Source organism: Paroedura picta, chromosome 2 (genome assembly GCF_049243985.1).
Source record: "Paroedura picta isolate Pp20150507F chromosome 2, Ppicta_v3.0, whole genome shotgun sequence".
Classification (NCBI taxonomy): Eukaryota; Metazoa; Chordata; class Lepidosauria; order Squamata; family Gekkonidae; genus Paroedura; species Paroedura picta.
In genome coordinates, this window is record NC_135370.1 from 165673638 (window position 1) to 165693390 (window position 19753).

At 44.3% G+C, this 19753-nt stretch overlaps 1 protein-coding gene across 10 annotated transcripts in view; it reads left to right on the top strand.

Annotated features, from left to right (window-relative positions):
- Nucleotides 1-19753, top strand: part of EML1 (EMAP like 1) — a 171534-nt gene that overhangs the window by 125684 nt on the left and 26097 nt on the right. For 6 of the 10 annotated variants that reach the window (XM_077323651.1, XM_077323657.1, XM_077323654.1 and 3 more), the window contains 6 exons: nucleotides 3764-3790; nucleotides 7977-8106; nucleotides 12334-12483; nucleotides 14002-14071; nucleotides 16899-17009; nucleotides 18830-18925. In XM_077323651.1, coding sequence (XP_077179766.1) covers nucleotides 3764-3790; nucleotides 7977-8106; nucleotides 12334-12483; nucleotides 14002-14071; nucleotides 16899-17009; nucleotides 18830-18925 — 584 coding nt within the window. The remainder of the gene's footprint in view (nucleotides 1-3763; nucleotides 3791-7976; nucleotides 8107-12333; nucleotides 12484-14001; nucleotides 14072-16898; nucleotides 17010-18829; nucleotides 18926-19753) is intronic. The other 4 variants (XM_077323652.1, XM_077323655.1, XM_077323660.1 and 1 more) reach the window with 1 other exon arrangement.

The following is a 19753-nucleotide window of genomic DNA, read 5'->3' on the forward strand; positions in this document are numbered from 1 at the left end:
AAGGAGTCTCAAAGTGGCTTACATTTGCCTTCCCTTTCCTCTCCCCTGAGAGAGCCCTGATATTACTGCTCAGTCAGAACAGCTTTCTCAGTGCTGTGGCGAGCCCAAGGTCACCCAGCTGGTTGCATGTGGGGGAGTGCAGAATCGAACCCAGCATGCCAGATTAGAAGTCCGCACTCCTAACCACTACACCAAGCTGGCTCTCCTGCACCAAACTCCTGCACCTACACCAAACTTGGCATCCTACAATGAGCCTGAAGGCACTGCATGGTGAAGGTCTGCCTTGGCCACAGACAAAGCACAGTATAAATGCAAGCAAGCTTTGGGACCCAAGCTTTGGTTGATAATATGTGGACCAGCAGTGTGGTTTTGCAGGAGCGTGTGCTAAGATTCATCGGGTTAGAGGCAATTAGACAGATCCCCCCACCCACTCTGTAGCTGTTTCGACTCTTGAAGAGGCAAGGGATGAGTGCGGAAAAATACTCCGTGCTCTGGGTCCAGTCACGATCGTGCCCTTGCAGCATTTTCAAATCACTTTATAACAGCAATGAGCCTCTTGTGGTGCAGAGGGGTAAGGCAGCAGACATGCAGTCTGAAAGCTCTGCCCATGAAGCTGGGAGTTCGATCCCAGCAGCCGGCTCAAGGTTGACTCAGCCTTCCATCCTTCCGAGGTTTAGTACCCAGCTTGCTGGGGGGTAAACGGTAATGACTGGGGAAGGCACTGGCAAACCACCCAGTATTGAGTCTGCTATAAAAACGCTTGAGGGCATAACCCCAAGGGTCAGACATGACCTGGTGCTTGCACAGGGGACACCTTTACCTTTAATGGCACCGTAGCAGCCACGAGGTCTCCATCACATTTAGTTTGTCCGTCACATTTAGAATGCAGACCTCCTGTGAATGGCAGAAGGGTCTTGGGGGGAAGGTAGTGGTTTCTCAGTGCAGCTCCTGGAAAACTTGCTCTTGAGGGTAGAGCATCATTCTGAGATGTGGCACGGGTGTTTGTTTGCCAGAAAGAGACACTGACAGCCATCCATTCCCCCACGTACAGCTCTTGCAGTATTTCTTTGTAGGATTTCTATAAATGATACTCTAGGAAGCTGAATAACTTAAATCAACAATGGCAATATATTTAAAAACAAAACAGTTGCTAAAAACCAGATACTGCATATTAGGCTGGAGTCCATGTGTGGATTTTGTGCAAGAGGCTGTGTGTGTTGGGAGGGGGGAGGCTCTGATTTTTCTGTTCTCACTGGTCCTGAAGATTCTTCAGCCCTAAATAGTGGGGGGGGGGGGGGTAGCGGCTGATTCAAAAGAGGAAGGTGGCAAAAAATCTAACCCTATTTGCCCAGCGTAAGAGCCTCTTGTGGCGCAGAGTGGTAAGGCAGCCGTCTGAAAGCTTTGCCCATAAGGCTGGGAGTTCAACCCCAGCAGCCGGCTCAAGGTTGACTCAGCCTTCCATCCTTCCGAGGTCGGTAAAATGAGTACCCAGCTTGCTGGGGGGTAAACGGTCATGACTGGGGAAGGCACTGGCAAACCACCCCATATTGAGTCTGCCATGAAAACGCTGGAGGGCGTCACCCCAAGGGTCAGACATGACTCGGTGCTTGCACAGGGGATACCTTTACCTTTACCTTTACCTATTTGCCCAGCATTCCGTGTGCATATTGGCTGTATGCACCAAGGGTATATCTCTGCTTTTTGTAATAATCACCTTATTCAGATGAGGAATTTTCTGTGTTTGCATTTTCCTTGCCTGTATGCTTTAGGTCCTCCCCCCCATTATACATGTGGTTTGTGCCCTCTAGTGGTTGATTCAATATTTAATCACCTCTGTCCAGCATCTGTCCCTGCTGTTCAAATCTGCAGGGAGAAATAGTGGTGTAATATTGAACTGACCACTAGAAGTAGCAAAACCCATGTGTCACAAGGAAAGACCCCAGAAGCTATACAAACACCCAAGCAAGGAACATGAGAATGCAAAAAAACTCAGGGTCATGTAAGTGAAAGACTAATGCAGTGTCAGTGGCAGGAAAAAAAACAAACAATCCATGCCCTATATCAGATTTTCAGAGTTTTATACATGAACTGGACCAGAATAGAAGAAGAAGGTAGGTGAGGCTGAGAGAGCCCTGATATTAGTGCTCAGTCAGAACAGCTTTATCAGTGCTGTGGCAAGCCCAAGGTCACCCAGTTGGCTGCATGTGGGGGAGCAGGGGATCAAGCCCGGCTCAGCAGATTAGAAGTCCGAGCCACTACAGCAAGCCGGTTCCTACATACAACCTAGGATTGTTTTTATTTGGTTTGTTTCATCATCAAGTGGAATTTCCTTTAAAGTCATGCATTGAACTTAGACTCAGTAGATCATCAGCAATCCCTTTTGTGTCCCCACAGTCTTTAGGATAAAAGAGAAATTGTTTGTGTCACATAAGAAGGAATAGTACAGTCTTGTTACATTTTCTTTTCTGTTTCCCTGTTCTAATTGCCAATTAAATGCAGGGAAACAGAAAAGAAAGTGTAACAAGACTCTACAATTCTTTATTTTATGACTGTTTTTCTTTTATTTTTAATTCACTGAAAAATCTCCACTCTGTCTTCCTCTATTGCAGGGGTAGTTAAACTGCGGCCCTCCAGATGTCCATGGACTACAATTCCCAGGAATTCTCCTGGGAATTGTAGTCCATGGACATCTGGAGGGCTGCAGTTTGACTACCCCTGCTCTATTGTATACGTAGATCATTCATAAGGCAGAATCAGAGGGGGAAGGGTGATTGGAGTGATTAATTCTTTCCTGACCACTGATTCTGCCTTATAAATGATTGCCCAGAGATTTTTAATTGTTTTATCTTTGATAGGTTCTAAAAATTGCAAGTGAGCTGTCATTGGGGAATGGAGGGGAAGGGATTTGCATGAAAGTACTTATAGGTAGCATTTACCTGTACACATCCCTCCTTCCTGCCCTTCTTTCCTAAGTGTTCCTCTACACAGTTCCTATCAGCTTGGCAAACCTAGGATCAAGTCCATAATTTGGATACAAATCAATACTTCTGAGAGCGCAAGAGCTTCCAATCTCAGGGCATAATTTGGCAGCCTCCCCTCTCCCACAGCAGCTCCTAATGATCCCTATTGTCTTCTCTCTGAGGAAGGGGGGAGCAGGGAATAGGGTTTTGGCAGGTGTTTTGAGCTTCTGTAAAAGGGGGGATGTAGTCTTAAGGGCAGCAGTCCTTGTGTCTGCAGAAATGTCAATCCAAGCCAAGTGAGCAGCTAACCTGGTACACAGTTCCAGACTTTTCCATGATGGATTACCTGTATGTGCGGTCTTCTGCCCCCCAGTTTGCCATTCCTCAACGTAGCAAGTGGCAAATCAGTTCAGCAGCAAAATCTATGAATTTCTGCTTTCAGCTGTTTCCATGAGAATGGCCGCTCTTTCTATCCAGAGGGTTGCCAACCTCCAGGTGGTAACCGGAGATCTCCTGGAATTACAACTGGTCTCAAGATTACAGAGATCTATTCCCTTGGAGAAAACAGCTGCTTTGGAGGAGGGGAGCTGTATGGCGTTATATCCCAACTGAGACCCCTCCTCTCCCGCAAACCCTGCCCTCCGTCTTCCCAAATCTCCAGGTTAGACAGCTTGTATGGACAAGCAAATGTATTAGTGGAAGAGGCCCTATGGCGGATCCCTAGGACAGGGAATTGGGTAAACCCGACTGTTCTCGAATCCATCTTTATCTAGCACTTCTGTCTCTGTCTCTGTAACCACAAGGGAAGCGTCGCGTGACCCATTGCAAAGGTAGGTAGGCCTCGGCTTGGAAACCTCATAGCTCTCTAAGCAAGCCCGTCCTCGCACTCGTGGCGTCAATGTTAGACCAGTTCGGCTTCTTTTGAAATCAGCGTTCTCGCAGAGCATCTGCTGGGTTTAGAGCCTTGTACTGTTTCCTACCCAAGGATTTCCCATTTAGGCTTCTGCCTGATCCGGTCCAAGGAACATCGGGAATGTTAAGAGAGCTATAGGGCGACCCGCGAAATGTCTCACCTGTGTGGAAATAGTTGCTTGACACCTGGGCTGAAACCGTTTTGCAATAGCAGCAGCTCCTGGTAGTTTGGTTGGTTAGCGTCCTAACGTATGCCTAAAAAAATCAGCATTTTGCTCTAGTGTGGAATTTGCAGTGCTTGTTCTCTTTCCTGAATTGTCGCTGGTAGAACGTAGCTTTAACCTGAGTTGCCCACGGCTGAACCGTCGTAGCTAACACCATTTCCCAGTGTTTTGTAATATGTTGTGCTAATGTCGGTTTAGCTTCTGTGAAAGTACAATGTTGGGTGCGCTTGTAAATTATTAACATTTAAGCAAATTGCAACCTGTGTTCACATGGGGTGTGTGTGTGTGTGAGTGAACAGAGTTTTAAGCTGAAGATTTCACAGGTGGTTTATTCCTACCCAGATACTCATTGTCCTGCATCTTGGCTTCATATCAATTAAGGCGCAGGGTTTTTCCTTTTCTTTTCTAAGTCATTGATTATTCTGTTCTTATGGGCCAAGCTGTCTACCCCGTATAACTTTAATCCTGCAGCCCCCCATGCAACTGAGGAGCTTAGCATTAAACTTCCTGCTCTCTTAATAGTATTAGAGGCTGTCTTTCTCAGTGCTGTTTGCAAGCTGTCGGTGCGGTGTTGTAAGAATGCTGCGGGTTGCATTAACTAGTGTTGCTTTAACAAGCGTCCTTTCATCTTTGTATCTAGTGGTTTCACCTCCCTGTATCTATATCTTTTCATTGTAATCTGTTCTGAAATGCAGGTAGAATGTCTGCGTAACTTTTCTGCTTTCGTATTCAAAGTGATAGAAGCCATGCAAATGTTAAGATAAGTTTGTTTTTAAAAGACATTTGTTATTTCTCTAGCTCCTCATGGTTGTTACGTGGGCAAAGCAGTAACAGGGCAGTCCCAAAGGAAGTTGCAACTCATAGATCTCTGTTTAGGGTTGACACGCTATTTGCCTGTGAATTATTGTTATTTCATCCTAGTCGTCTGGCTGACTAGAGAAATGGTTTAGGTAAACTGTGGGAGGGGGTTTTGGTCTAGAATGTATACAGCTTAACGTTGTGCTCTTAAGATTTTTGTACTAGAGTAACAGCATGTAGCGAATGGCTGGTGCAGCAATTACTATTCCCCACCCATATAATTTATTTACTTGTATAGCATAGAATTGGGCCAGAAATCTGTCACCACTTCGAAAGCTGACTGTCTCTCAACACCTGGATGCAATTAACATAGTTTCAGCCTGTGTGCTCAACAAATTGCAGAACAATAACATTGCAAAAAAAAAAATTCAGTCATAAAAATTAGCTTTAAAATCCTCAAATCATAGTGAATTTGGTCCAGTCACAATGCTGCTGTTCTCTTCCTCCTCCTCTTGTTGCTTGTTGCCAGGTCCTGCCTCTTTCCCTGGCTGACTTTAACCATGGTTTACGGTTACCTAACCATGGTTAATTATTTTGTTTTCTCCCTTAATCATCTAACCCAGGCTTTCTCAACCAGGGTTTTGTGAAACCCTGGGGTTTCTTGTTGGCCCTGGAAGAATTTCCTGAATGGGTGGGAGTTAATTAATTTTTAAGATATTTTAAAATTTTGTTAAAAATTTATCGGGTGATATGACCATATATGGTCACGTCAAACTCTTCCCCTCAAATGACCAATTATGAGCCTGAAGGGGGTGAGAAGTAGAGGGGGCCTGGTTGGGCATGTACACAGCTCTGCTTCCCAACTATATTCTGCACAACCCGGCCACTTTTGTGGTTTCTCAAAGCCTGAAGAATGTTTCAGAAGTTTCTCTGATCTAGCCTATATTTAAATCCTGGTTAAGACTGATAACCTGCCGCACACATTGGATAATACATTTTCAATACACTTTAGAAGTAAATTTTCCAGTTTCACACAGGAAAATCCAGCTATAAAAGCACATTGGAAGTGCATTATCCAACATGTGTGGGATGAAAGCTGGTCTCATTCCACATACATTGGATAATGCACTTTCAGTGTGCTTTTGCAGCTGGCTTTTCCTGTGTGGAACAGGAATAATCTACTTATAAAGTGCATTATCCAATGTGTGCAGAATGATCTCTGGTGACGTTGAACTAGAAGAGGCTAGTTAGATTCGAGTCCGGTAGCACTTTAGAGATTAACAAGAGGGCAGAAATACATGCACTTGGTTATCAGTCCCAGAGGCCATATTTCTCTAAATGGCACTGCTGTGGCTTTAATGCACCCTTCTAAATTCATTGAAGTTAGTTAGCTTAACGGGGGAGGGGGGGTGTAACTTGATTTAGGACCACACTGTTAATCTCTTGAAGATTTCAAAATATGCTGCAAAGACTCTTTTTTAGGTTCTAGAGTGTTTCTTGACAATAGGGCTAGAAACTGAGCTACTTGTAATGCAACTGTTCATTCATCTCTCCATTTTATCAAGTGTTCAGCTATTCCTTGTATTCCTTGCTTTGTTACTTTTCGTACGTGGCGATAAAGTATATTTGTGGCTACTAGTGCTTTCACAGTATCTCCTGTCTCATGTATCTAGTGCAAAGTAGATGTCTTTGCACTGTGATTCCGCATTTATGGATTCCCCTTTAACTCCATTTTTTGTTCTTGCTTTGTGCAAAATTAGAAATCCAGGATACCTAGTTTAACTTTTAAAAAGTTTCCTGGTTCAGCTGCATTTGGAAAAAAAAATCTTGCTATTGCAGCATTTTATAAGCTGTTACATGGTGGTAGCTGATAAATATGGATAATGGGTTTTTTTGCTTAGTGGGTTCTCATAGCAAATGTACCACTAATTGACAACCTTCATTTCTTCCATTACAATAAAGCCTTATTTTTAAAAAATCATTTTAGGCTTTTATTGAACGGTGCTTTGAAAAACTTTACTGATGCTTTTAGTAGATCTAAATTTTGTCACTGTTTTACACCGTGTTGTTCCTTCTGCCCCTTCCGTTTTCTCTGCGCCCATGATTGTCCTGTCTAGTAACTCTGCTGATGTCACTGGCTCCAAAACTACCTGGTTTGGATGAAAACAAGGCTGGATCCCTTGAGCAACAAGAGGCCACAAGCTCTGAGTCTCGAAAAGCTACACTCGGTGTTCGCAGGAAACCTCCTCTGGCATTGCCAGTCCCTAAAAGTCCCAGCCAGACTGTTATGTCATTTCCTAGGTCACCCAGTTTTTTAAGCCCCATGAAGTCTCCCAGTCAGTATTTCCAGATCTGTTATTAAATCCAGCTTTCTCCATCCAAACGATCTTACCCATAGCACCACAAACTAGTTGTGTTCTGGTGTTAAGCATCTTTCCTTACTGTTGTCAGAGGATCTGTATTTTTGTATGTTTTTTGGGTTATCTGTGTTGTTGCTGTTGTCGTTGCTATTGCTGTCTTAAACATCTAGCTATTTTTTTTTTGCATGTAATCACCCGAGTTCTTTTAGCTCATCATGCTTCAGTGTATCTCTAACAATATATGCCAAGTGTGATTTTCCCGTTTGCAGCAACGTGCAGTAAATGTTGACCAATGCAGATGCTGGTACTCAGACATGTAAAGACCAAATCAAACGAAATAAAAGATTTTGAAGTGGCATCAGTGTGTTAATTGTAATCTTTACTTGGGGTGGGGTTGCTTCTTCATCTGGAGACGGAAATAGGACCAGTTCTTTTCTCCACGCGGTTGTGCTTTGTCTTGTCCCCTTCCCCCCCCCCAGTGTGCAGCATTCATTATGCGATTGTACAGTTGTTGGGACGTGTGTTTCTAAAGAGATTCACAGCAGCAGATTCACATGCATGTAACTGATCAAACAAAAGTTTTAAAAAAATCATTTCCCCCAGCATAACTTTACAATATCATTAGGCAAGGGTTTTAATAAAATACTATTGGGTTGGGATGGAAGAGTGCTAGATCTACGAGTTATTGTGTGTAATTATTTCTGTTTCTGATGAATTTATAGAAGAAGGATATGTTAAAATGTTTCTGCGTGGACGTCCTGTTACCATGTACATGCCCAAAGATCAAGTGGAGTCTTACAGTTTGGAAGCAAAAGCAGAACTACCAGCCAAGAGGCTTAAACTGGAATGGGTGTATCCTTTTCTCTTTAAAAAAAATGATCATACATTAAACTGGAAGTGGTTTATTCTTTGCAGCTGTTTAGATAATGGAGCATGGAACCTTCTGAAATGATATCAGGCATCTTTTATTTTGGGAAATTAGCACAGATTTACCAATAAAACTATCAAATTGATATTAATGGTAATGAAACTTCTGTTCCCTATCTTTATGCAAAGTGATTAAGCTGCTGCAGGACAGTTTCAGCTGAATTTAGCCTGAAGGATATGTTTTAAAACAAGTTAATTATCAGAGGATTAAATTAGGCACGTAGTGGAAAAGTAGGACACTGCAGTTGCTAAGTATAACGTATCAAGAACAGGTTTGTTCTCTTCAATAACAAATTAATGTATTTATGGTATTTGCAGTTTCTAAGATGCATGCAATTCTTCTTAGGAAAAATTCACAGTCAGCTGGATCATTTTTTTGTTTAACTCCACCATCACTTTGGGTTATGTTCTAGTTGGAAAGACAGGTTACGCGAGAATTCGTTAACTCAAAAAACTAGGTTGTAGATTGTGTTCTTCAGGCACTGGCGGTCAACCTGTTTGGAACAAATAAAGCCAACAATATAAATTAGTGCCACACAGAATATATGTAGGCTGTTATGCTGACATTGTTCCTGTTTTGCTTTTCCCATTGTCTGCTGAGCTAAAGATTAGATAGCTAGGCAAAATGGGAATAGAAAGTAGGAGGCAAAGGCCTTCTGTGCACTAGTGTTTCCCTTTGCTCTTACTGTGCATGCCCTCGGGTATATTTTTCTCTTCTGCATGCCAGCTCACTTTCACTTTGCAGGTGGGTTGGGCTTTCGTTTCTCTTCTTCATGGATTTAGCTCCCTTCAGGGCTCACTCAGTTCATTTTCCGTTCGTTGTATGCCTGTTTTTTTTTTTTAAGTCCTGTTGCATGCAGAAAGCTGCATATTCAACCATGGGAAAAGGGCAGCCATCGACAACAACAGCTATTTGATCAATGAGGCGAGTGACCCTCTTATTTGCCTGCTGTTTCCCCCCTCCCCTTGGGCACCCTTGTGCCATCCTCACCAAGCATCTCTGTCAGATATTTCCTTTCTGCATCTCTGTCAGAGATGCTTGGTGTCCCTTCACTACTGTGGAGGAACATTCAGGGACAGCACTGGAGGCAGTTGCAGGATGACTCATCTCCTGGCTGGCTGGTTAGAGGTGGCCACTTGGCCACCACAGCAGTTGAGAGATGATCGAAGTGTCTCCCTTGACTGATCCCAGCCCTACACAGCTGGCACTGTGGAAAGAAAGGCTCTTCTGTCACTTGGAAGTGCTTCCAGACTTTGGACTGACTAGCAGCTGCCGGCACCCCTGGAGCTGCCTCCCGTGTCTTGGAAGGACAGGAAGAGATGACTGAGGGGGAAGGGGTTGAGATGACAGCAGCTCAGAGTGCATCCCTGTCTCTTCCTCCTCAGAAGGCCTGCTGGACATTGGAGGAACCAGAGCAGGGGCATCCAGCTTCTCCTCTAGCTTCTCAGGAACACCAACAACCTTGCAAGTTGCAAACCTGCAATACAATGCTGCTTTGATAGTCCTTCAGATAGTGAAAAGTGGATATAAACACAACTCTTCTTCTTCTAAGAAGCTAATTATGCTGGATAGATGGGAGTTACATGGCAATTTTGGAAAAATCCTTGATTATTAAGTTAGATGCCTGTCAGCTCCTTTCCATTTCCATATTTCCTATCTACACTTGTTCAAAGTGTGTGTGGCCAAGGGCCGCTGGTTATTCTTTTAGCTACGAACACCAGCCATCCTTAACTATTTTCCACTTGCTTCCCTGCAGCCGTTTTCAAAACTCAGAGTAGGAAAACATATGGAAAACGACCATGGATATAATTAAGGCATCTAGATTTAAAAAAAAAAAACCATCCTGCTTTGGTGTGACTTCATCATTCACGCTAGCTAGAAGAAACCAATGAACTGTTGCCTTGTGTTTGACGGGAGGCAGTAGATTACACGTATTGCTACCTTCCATCCAGATTACCTCCCGTCGTGATTTGATTAGATTTGTCCAGGGTTTGCACTGAGGGCGGTAGAATGAGAATCTGGCTCATTGCTAAAATGCACACAATGCAGCCCCCTTTGCAATCTTGTTTCCATCTGGCTAGTTAACACTGAGTTAATGAAAGCAATCATCCTGAACATGGGGAAATGAAATCAATCCTTGTACGAGGCGTGGGGGAGATGTATTGGCTGACCTAGTGCAAGTTACCTCCATCCAGACAGTGTTTGTTGAAATAGCAAGTAGCCTTGATATTTTTCTTAGATTCCTTCCCACACATCCTTAAAGAATTTCGAGGCACAGCATTAGCAAAATACAGAGGACAAACAGTGAGCTGTGCTTCATAGAAGCCTGAGAACAGAGATCTATTCGCTCATATCTCAACCCTGGAGCTAGAAGTACAGAAATAACAGTTTAGCAATAATTGGTTGGATCCAAAGCCAGTTTCTGTTCGTGGAAGGGGAGGCCCTTTTTTTAAAAAAAAGTAATTTCTTCCTATCTTTTAAGATTTCCCGTTTGCCCCTTCTGGGTTAGGAAGCAAAATTTCAGGGAACTCAGTAGGCTGAAGAAGAAAGGAAAAGTTCCATTCTGTTGACGGAAGTTCTTTCTGTTACTGGAAGCCCACCTTTGGAATCAACCCCCCGCATTCCCAATCCTCCAAACAATGGCTTTGGGTGATTGGGGCATTGTTGTGGGCAATTTCACTCTCTTATTTTCCTCCCCCCACCCCAGTCCCCCAACTCTGTTTCCTTCTCTTCTATTTCCTGGCAAACTGTAATCACCCTCTTGGGTCTCTCTGCTGGATACTGCAGACGGGACAATACAATAAATAAATAGGAGGGAACCGAGATGAGATGAAGGGAGGCCTGTAAAGCTTTGAACAGCCCTGGTCTCAACCACAGACCTGGTGGAGGAGTAGAACTTTGAGAGAACTAGGCTAATTGTGGTTTGACAAACTAGAATTTTCCCGGGAACCAAAGATTGCAAACCAGAATGTCCCTTTTCATAGCAGATTACAGTTTGTGGGAACCAAAGTTTGTCCAGTTTGCAAGTAAAAATAAAACGTAATTTCCCAAGAAGTGGATCTGAGCACATGCAGAGAAAATCATGGAAGTTCACAGCATGGGGAAAGCAAGTGAATAAAGTCTATGAGTGTAAGACACCAATCCTTTCCAATAGGAAGGATCTTTATTTGTCTGTCCCTCTCCCTGAACTTTTGCTGATTCTATTTGTGAGGATGATGATAATGATGTTAGCCATTCCGTGGTGTCTGACTCTTGGCAATCCTATGGCTCAGCTGTCTCCACGTCTTCCGATTTTGCACCACTTCTTTTAGTTGTGTAATGTTCTGGACGGTGTCCATTTTTATCGCATCTTACCATCATGTTCTTTGTCCTAGCAGTGGTTTCCTTTTCCCACTGACCAGTCCTAGCATAATTGCTCTCTCCATTGAGTTGGATCGCACGATGCAACCAAAGTAAGCAAGACCGAGTTTTGTGATTTTGTGAGGTTGAAGTGGGTGCCAACTGAGATTACTTGCAAAATATTTGCAGCCCGGCCTGCTTACTTCATCACTTTTTTATCACTTGTTATATTCATCACTAGAGCCCTCCCTAGTTAGGACTTTAGTAGATCTTCCAGCTTGGCGGAAGGATCGGTTTCAAGTTGACGTGCTCTTCTGTCACTCGGAGCAGAACGTATCCCAGGTAGCCGGTAGGAAAGCTCCATTCGGTTCAAACTCTAAAGTCCTAACCAGCCAGCTGGTCTGATGTTCTAGTTTACACTTAGAACATATCAGGAAAACGTTTGTCTTTGAAGAATATGCTGCTCCCAGTATATCCAGGGCCTAGCTGGAGTTGTTTGCACCAGAACATGGATGGCACCATTGACCAGGGCCCATTCTGCACACAAGAGATAATGCACTTTCAATGCACTTTAGAAGTAGTTCTGCACAAGAAAATCCAGCTGCCAAAGCACATTGAAAGTGTATTATCCTATGTGTGCAGAATGGGCCCTGGTCAATGGTGCCATCCATGTTCTGGTGCAAACAACTCCAGCTGTTCCTAAGAGGGAAACTGATGAATACTCTCAAGACTGTTGCCCTTCTGGATGTATTTATAGAGCTGCAACTTCCCATTTAATGTCACATTTGTTGTATCTTAACTGAGGCACCCAGCTATGGCTACAGGGGCCGGGACTGTCGCAGCAACCTGTACCTTCTTCCAACGGGTGAAACAGTCTATTTCATTGCATCGGTTGTTGTATTGTACAACGTTGAAGAACAACTGCAGAGACATTATACCGGTCACAACGATGATGTGAAGTGGTAAGTCAGACCCCATCAGGACCCTCAACACAAATCAGGAACCCTGAAACAAACAGGCAGAAAAGGGACAGTATAGAGTGTTTTTTAAAATTTTTTATTTTAACCAAATTCTAGGGCTGCAGGAATCAAGATGCATGTTCATCAATAAGCTGTACACCAACTCATTCATTTTAAATATTTGCATCCAGCTTTTCTTCCTGCGGGGAGTCAAAGCAGCTGTCAGCAGCAAAAGAGTATAATAATCCAACAGAAAGACACCAAACTGCGAGTGGTGTTCCAGATCAGGTTTTTGATCTTTAAGGAGATCCGCAGTCCTAGGTCCCAGTCTGAGGGACCGCCTGCCACCTTATGCCCTCCACACAGCCCTTCGCTCTGCGGGTGCAAATCAGTTGGTGGTCCCTGGCCTGAGAGAGGGGTCTCACCTTGACCAGGGCCAGGGCCTTCTCGGAAGAGCTGAGGGCCCTGCAGGAGGTTTTTCCATTTCTCAGGGCCTGCAAGACAGAGCTCTTCTACCAGGCATTTTGTTGAGGCCAGAGCAATTAAGAACTCGGCACTCCTCACCATAACTGCAACATCGTATGATCATATGATCTCCCCACATTTCCACCCCGAGGCACAGGTTTAAAGGAGGTTCTAGGAGTCTGGAGGACTTGGGTTGATCCCTTTGTTTTGTATGCTCTGTATTTTAAGGGTTGGGGTTTCTATGTTTTTTATTGTGGGGACATCTTACTGTAACACTCCACTAGCTGGCTGTCTGGGAGTGGCAAGTAATAAGTTACAGCATCATGTTTTGCTCTGGTCCCAGATTCTGTGGCTGGCTTCTCCAAAGGCACCAACTGCAAGCCACAGGCCCAAAAGCCAAGAGACCTTTGCCTCTCACCAGCTACTTTCACACAAAGGTGTTATTAGTACCTGCAGCAGGAAGGAGAGGAAAGAACTGAGTTGATGTGCAGCTTGCTAGCCTGACCTTGTCAGGTCTCAGAAGCTAGCCAGGGTCGCCCTTGGTTAGTGCCTGGATGGGAGACCACCAAGGAAGTACAGGGCCCTGACACAGGGACAGGCGATGGCAAGCCACATCGTCCCTTGCCTTGAAAATCCTACAGGGTTGCCCTTAATCATCTGCGACTGGAAGGCATTTAACACTCCCAGCAGTTCCTATCCTGTGCTCTGCTGAACTGTGCCGCAGTTCTTGTACTAAGAATATATTAAAAGAAGAAGCAAATGCACGTATAATAATTTATAGAGAGCTTCACTCACACCCACACCGCTGATTCATAGAGCAGGGCTGCCCTACCCAGTGGAGGGGGGGGGGTGCTGCTGGAACAGTCCTTTCCCAAAGACCACCCAGAAAATTGATGGCTGAAGTGACATTTCATTTGGGGGTGTGTGGCAGCAGCATTTCTGGCTCCCAGCCCATTTGACAAAATATCCTGTCGAAACAGTTCTGCTTTCTTTCCCTTGGCTTGCATTGTTGACGGGGCTTATACAACCGGAGCTTGACAACACTTTCTCTTGCAGCCTCGCTGTCCACCCCGACAGGATCACCATAGCAACTGGCCAGGTCGCAGGAACATCTAAGGATGGAAAAGTGAGTCCGCCTGGTGGTTTGCAATTAGAGTTTTGGTTCACGGAACCGTGAGCGTTTGATCAGAAGCCCATGGTAGCCCCACGGCGTTTGATCAGAAGCCCACGGCATGTGACCCTCGGCAGAAGGTTTGGGGGCTACGTGAGGGAGGAGGGACCTGCTCGGGAAAAAGGGAAGAGGGGGAAGATACTCTTGTGTGTACTTTTTCCACCTAAATAACTGTAGGATCCAACCTTTGTTTGTTAATCCTTCTTGCCTCCAAATGGGAACCCATGCTTCCCAGTTTCTTGCTTTGTTCAAAAGAATGTAAAGCCTGGAATATAGGATGATTTTATTTAATAGCTTTCCTACTTTGCTATATTTGCAAAAAAAATACTAGGAAAAAAGCTTGGGTACTTGTTTTAGAAAATCTTTTGGATAAGTAGACTGTCTTGCTTATACACAAACCAACCACTCTCTTCATTGCCTGCACTTGTCAGAAGGCAAATGTATAGACTGTGTCAGTCTCCTGTGTGCTTTGCTAAGTTTCCAAAGGTTGCTCTCTAGTGGTTCCAGAAATGCATTGCAATCTTGATAATAAAATTCAATTTTGATTCCAAGCCATTTGTTGCCATAGAGGTAAGGTAGGTATCCCCTGTGCAAGCACCGGGTCATGTCTGACCCTTGGGGTGATGCCCTCTAGCGTTTTCATGGCAGGCTCAATACAGGGTGGCCTTGCCAGTGACTTCCTCAGTCATTACCGTTTTACCCCCCAGCAAGCTGGGTGCTCTTTTTACCGACCTCGGAAGGATGGAAGGCTGAGTCAACCTTGAGCCGGCTGCTGGGATCGAACTCCCAACCTCATGGACAGACAGCTTCAGACAGCATTTCTGCCACTTACCACTCTGCACTACAAGAGGCTCTTGTTGCCATAGAAGAGAACCTCAAATACAAGCCGGAGCTGTGATTTGTTACTCACTTTTTGGAAGTCACGTTTTAAATGATTTTTGGGACGTCAGGCTTAAGAAGTCAGAAGGCTGGATTTTTGAAAATGTGTTTGACTGTTCTGCTCTCTTGATCGTGAGTGGCATATGATCTTTCATTTGGTATCCATATGATAAAAATAACAGATTGCCATGGAACAACCAGGCCCTGGAGACAGCTCTGACTTTTCTGATGAAGAACAGCTTGATTCCGTGCCACTCAGCCACCAGTCAGCTGCATCTGAGCAATCAGACAAAGAATCAGGAAAAAATGTTCACAGTCAGAGTAGTTCAGCAGTGGAATAGGCTGCCTAAGGAGGTGGTAAACTCCCCCTCACTGGCAGTCTTCAAGCAAAGGTTGGATACACACTTTTCTTGGATGCTTTGGGCTGATCCTGCGTTGAGCAGGGGGTTGGACTAGATGGCCTGTATGGCCCCTTCCAACTCTATGATTCTATGATTCTAATCACAGTTAAGTGGCTATGAGGCAAGCTGACAGTTCAGGATCAGCCAGCTGTCCTATCTCCTCCAGGATACCCAGGTCCGCAAGAGCACCATCAGCCCAGGTGTAGAGGGGGATTGCTGGCAGCCAGTTACAGAAGAAGGAGGAACATCAACAGACGAGATGTGAAGCGGCTGTCATAGGCTTGACATAGGGGTCAAAGCATATAGAATCTTAGAATAATAGAGTTGGAAGGGACCTCTGGGTCATCTAGTCCAACCCCCTGCACTATGCAGGACACTCACATCCCTATCGCTCATCCACTGAAAGCTGCCATCCCCTTGAGCCTTCACAGAATCAGCATATAAAAATATGGGGGAGGAGCCCTTCCGTGTGGCTGTAGCACATTCTCCTCACTGGCTGTCTTCAAGCAATGGCTGGGCAGATACTTGTCCTGGATACTTTAGGCTGATCCTGCATTGAGCAGGGGGTTGGACTAGACGGCCTGTCTGGCCCCTTCCAACTCTATTCTATGGTTCTCTTTATGGCAATAAAGATTTTCTGAATCTGATTCTGTGGTTCTCTTACACACTGACCTGCTGTTGCTATATCTGTCTTCCTTTTAAGAAAACTAACCTTGGCCTGCTTAGACAAGGTTGTCTTGTACAATGTATGGACAACTCCACCATCCTGCCTCTGATCACTAGCTCCTGTTATCTGGCCGAGTTAACTCTGTACGCCAGCAGCCTCATAACACAATCCTACAACAATCCTGTGTTATAGGTCTTCTCAGAAGGATAATTATGTTGGTCAGCCGCAGAAAATCAAGATTCGAGCCCGGCACCACCTTAGAGACCAACAAGAATTCCAGAGTATAAGTTTTTGAGAATCAAAGCTTATACCGTGAAAACCTTGTTGGTCTTTATCTGCTACTGTATCTTTTTCCTGTTTCCTGTAAACCGCCCTGAGCCTTTGGGGTATTTTAGGTTGGTAATGTTATTTTCATGGTGCAAACTGAAGGGGAAGGGTAATGGGCAAACACATGAGATTTTTATCAGTAATGTATTGGTTCACAGTTATTAGCCATGTTACCATTCCAACTGTACATTGCGTCTTGAGCCTTTGCTATAGAATGGGCTATCTATTGAAGCCAAGAGTCAATTGCTTTAATTTCTACTGAGCAAAAACAGACTTTTTGTAGAAAAGGATTCCACAAACACACACACACACTGTTTGACATTATGGCACAGGGCCTCCTGTCCTGACTAGTTTGTGAAAACATGAAGAGATGCCCCTTTTTTTCACTATTGCATTAAATAGCTCAAAAGTGTATTTTCAGTATGTTCAAAAGTATGTTTCATATTCCCCAGTTGTCACTTTCACAGCCTGACAGCTGATTCTTGCTTTATTTGTTAATTTCCTTCAGCAATTACTACCCCACGTCCGTGTTTGGGACTCGGTCACTTTGAATACTCTGCATGTCATTGGAATGGGGTTCTTCGACCGGGCAGTCACTTGCATTGCGTTTTCCAAATCAGTGAGTCATATTTTCTGTCTTTTACAGTAACTGTGTTTGAAGACATGTATGTTCTTCTAAAAATTAAGATCAGACTCAGTTTCCCATCTGCATAAGAGGACTGTCCTTCCTCTCCCCTTCCACTGATCCCTGCCACATGCTGCTCCTGTGGGGATCCCAAGGAAAGGGGAACCTTGTGGGGGGGGGGCTTACTTGGGCAGAAAGCCTACCGAGAAATGTTCTAAATATATAAAAAACAAATAGGCAGAAATTGTCAGGGGCTTTCCGCATTCGTCCAAAATAGCACAATGGTTACTAATTGAAATCGCTACAGTTTTGCCATTATGCACAGCGTCGTTGACAATCTGCCACACACCTGAAACCGATCCGCAAAAAGCACTTCGTTGTAGCACTTTCAGGGAAATCCCCAAAAGTGGATTCACCCTCCGGAAAGCGCTACACTCCTGCAACCAATCTGCAACACTAGCGGGAAAGTTCTGTGTGTTACCATTGTTGCGGTTTCTGCAAAGTCCCGCCCCCTGGCTCTCTCCTCTGATCTTCCGGTGAAGCGATTGCCATTTTTTTTTCTCCGAGCGAGCGGAGATCAACGCACCGGCGAGCCTTCGTTTAGCCAGCGAGGCTTCCCCGGCTGCAGTCCCTCTGTTTAAAGTCACTAAGCACAAGCAACACAGAAGCCCGTTTGCTGGTTTATTTTCCCTTTATTTTTCACACTGTTTTCAGCCGAAAATCGTGCCCGTGAGGGGGGGGTTTAACTCGGGGGGAGCGTGGTAACGATGAAATGGCAGCTCAAACACCACCTGCTAGCTGGATGGGTCTCTCCGTAGCAACGAATCAACGCAGATTCGTTGCAACAGGCGTGTTTTTTTTTTTTTTTTTTTAAACCTTCCTTAAAGGGAAAGGGGCTGTTTTGGATTGGCTGCTTGACGGCCAGGGGTGGGATGAGCTCAGCAATAGCGCTTCCCGGCTAGCGATTTTTGCCGAGACCGGAAGCCTGTGGGAAACGATAGAAACGCAACTGGATTCCACTACAAAGGCAGGTGTGCATAACGACGAATTCCACTATTTTAAATGGCGATTTTTCGTTCTGCAAACAGTTTGCTACATGGATCCCGGTGCGGAATGGCCCTCACTGTTGTTTGCATCTAGCCTAGTGGGCCCAACTCAATGGGGAAGTTTCCCCTGTAAACAGCCAAATTTTGTGAAACTCTTTACTCAGTTTCAGTCAAGTAGCACCTTTAAGACCAACAAAGTTTTATCCAAGGTATAAGCTCTTCCTCTGCATGGGTCTGCCATCCTGGAAATAATCTTCCTGGGTCCCAGGAGAGGCTGCAGGAAGGGAGAGGACTATGGGAAAACTCAGCACGCTAGCAAGGATCCTGCCTATTGCTCCCTACACCGACTTCCATAAAAGATGCCATGGTGTTCTGACAGAGCCTTCTTGGTCCTGGCCCCCATCTGGTGGAAAATATCAGGGCCCTTCCTATATTTCTACAATTCCATAGGGCCTGTAAAAGGCAGCTCCTCCACCAGACATTTGTTTGTTGCTGACCGACCCAACAACACCCCCCCCCGCCCCATGACTTGAACCAAACAACCAAGTTGTTGTTCAGTGTGAGTCTGTTATAATATTCTGTTTAATTTTGGAACCACTTTTACAATTACTGTTACTGAGCCTTTTGGGAGGGTGGTATAGAAATTCAATAAAATAAAATAAATAGATTCATAATTCTCATTTGGGAATTTGTGTATTGGTCATTACAATAGATCACCTACCTGTATAAGTGGTTGTGCGTTAAGAAATCCTTAATGGTTTATTTCAGAATGGCGGAAGTAACCTTTGTTCAGTGGATGATTCCAATGACCATGTACTTTCTGTATGGGACTGGCAGAGAGAAGAAAAGATTGCAGAAGTCAAGGTACTGTGTGAGAAGATGTTTAGCGGACTTCTTAATATCTGGAGCCTTTTTGTGAATAATTGGCCTCAGTTCTCTCACAGCTCTCTTCTCGCATATTCTCTCAGTGTTTATGAATTCAGGTTTCATACTTATAGAATCATAGAGTTGGAAGGGACCTCCAGGGTCATCTAGTCCAACCCCCTGCACAATGCAGGAACTCACAACTACCTGCCTAACCACAGTGATTTCCCCCCCACACACACACCAATCAGTTCATGGATTCATGGTGGGGATACATACAGCTTTTCACTTAGCATCAAGCCCAAATAAGTCCGTATTATTTGTATTGTTCATGATTATAGTAGTACAATTATAAAATATCAATTATAAAAAATCAAAAGGTTCCCACTTCTCCCTCCTTAATAATAATAATAATAATAATAATAATAATAATAATAATAATAATAATAATAATAATAATAATAATAATAATTTTATTTATAACTCGCTGTTCCCTGAGGAACAGGGCGGGTAACAACATATAAATAAATTTGTGGTCCATGAATACTTCCAGAGAATTTCCGCAGCTACTCTGAAGATAAGAACTGAGTAAGCTGGAAGGAGAAGAGCAGGAGGAAAATGTACCCCTAAAAAAAAGTTGAATAGCACTTTGACTGGCCATGTTGGATTGCTTGGAACTGCAGTTGCCTTTTAGAGGCACCAATGAGATGTGAAGTAAGATGGAAAAGTGAAAACACTGGAACGAAAAGAGAAGACTCTAACGACAGTGTTAATATCGAAGGGATAACGAATGGCAATTTCAGACTGAATAGCTAGTGCAGAAAGAAA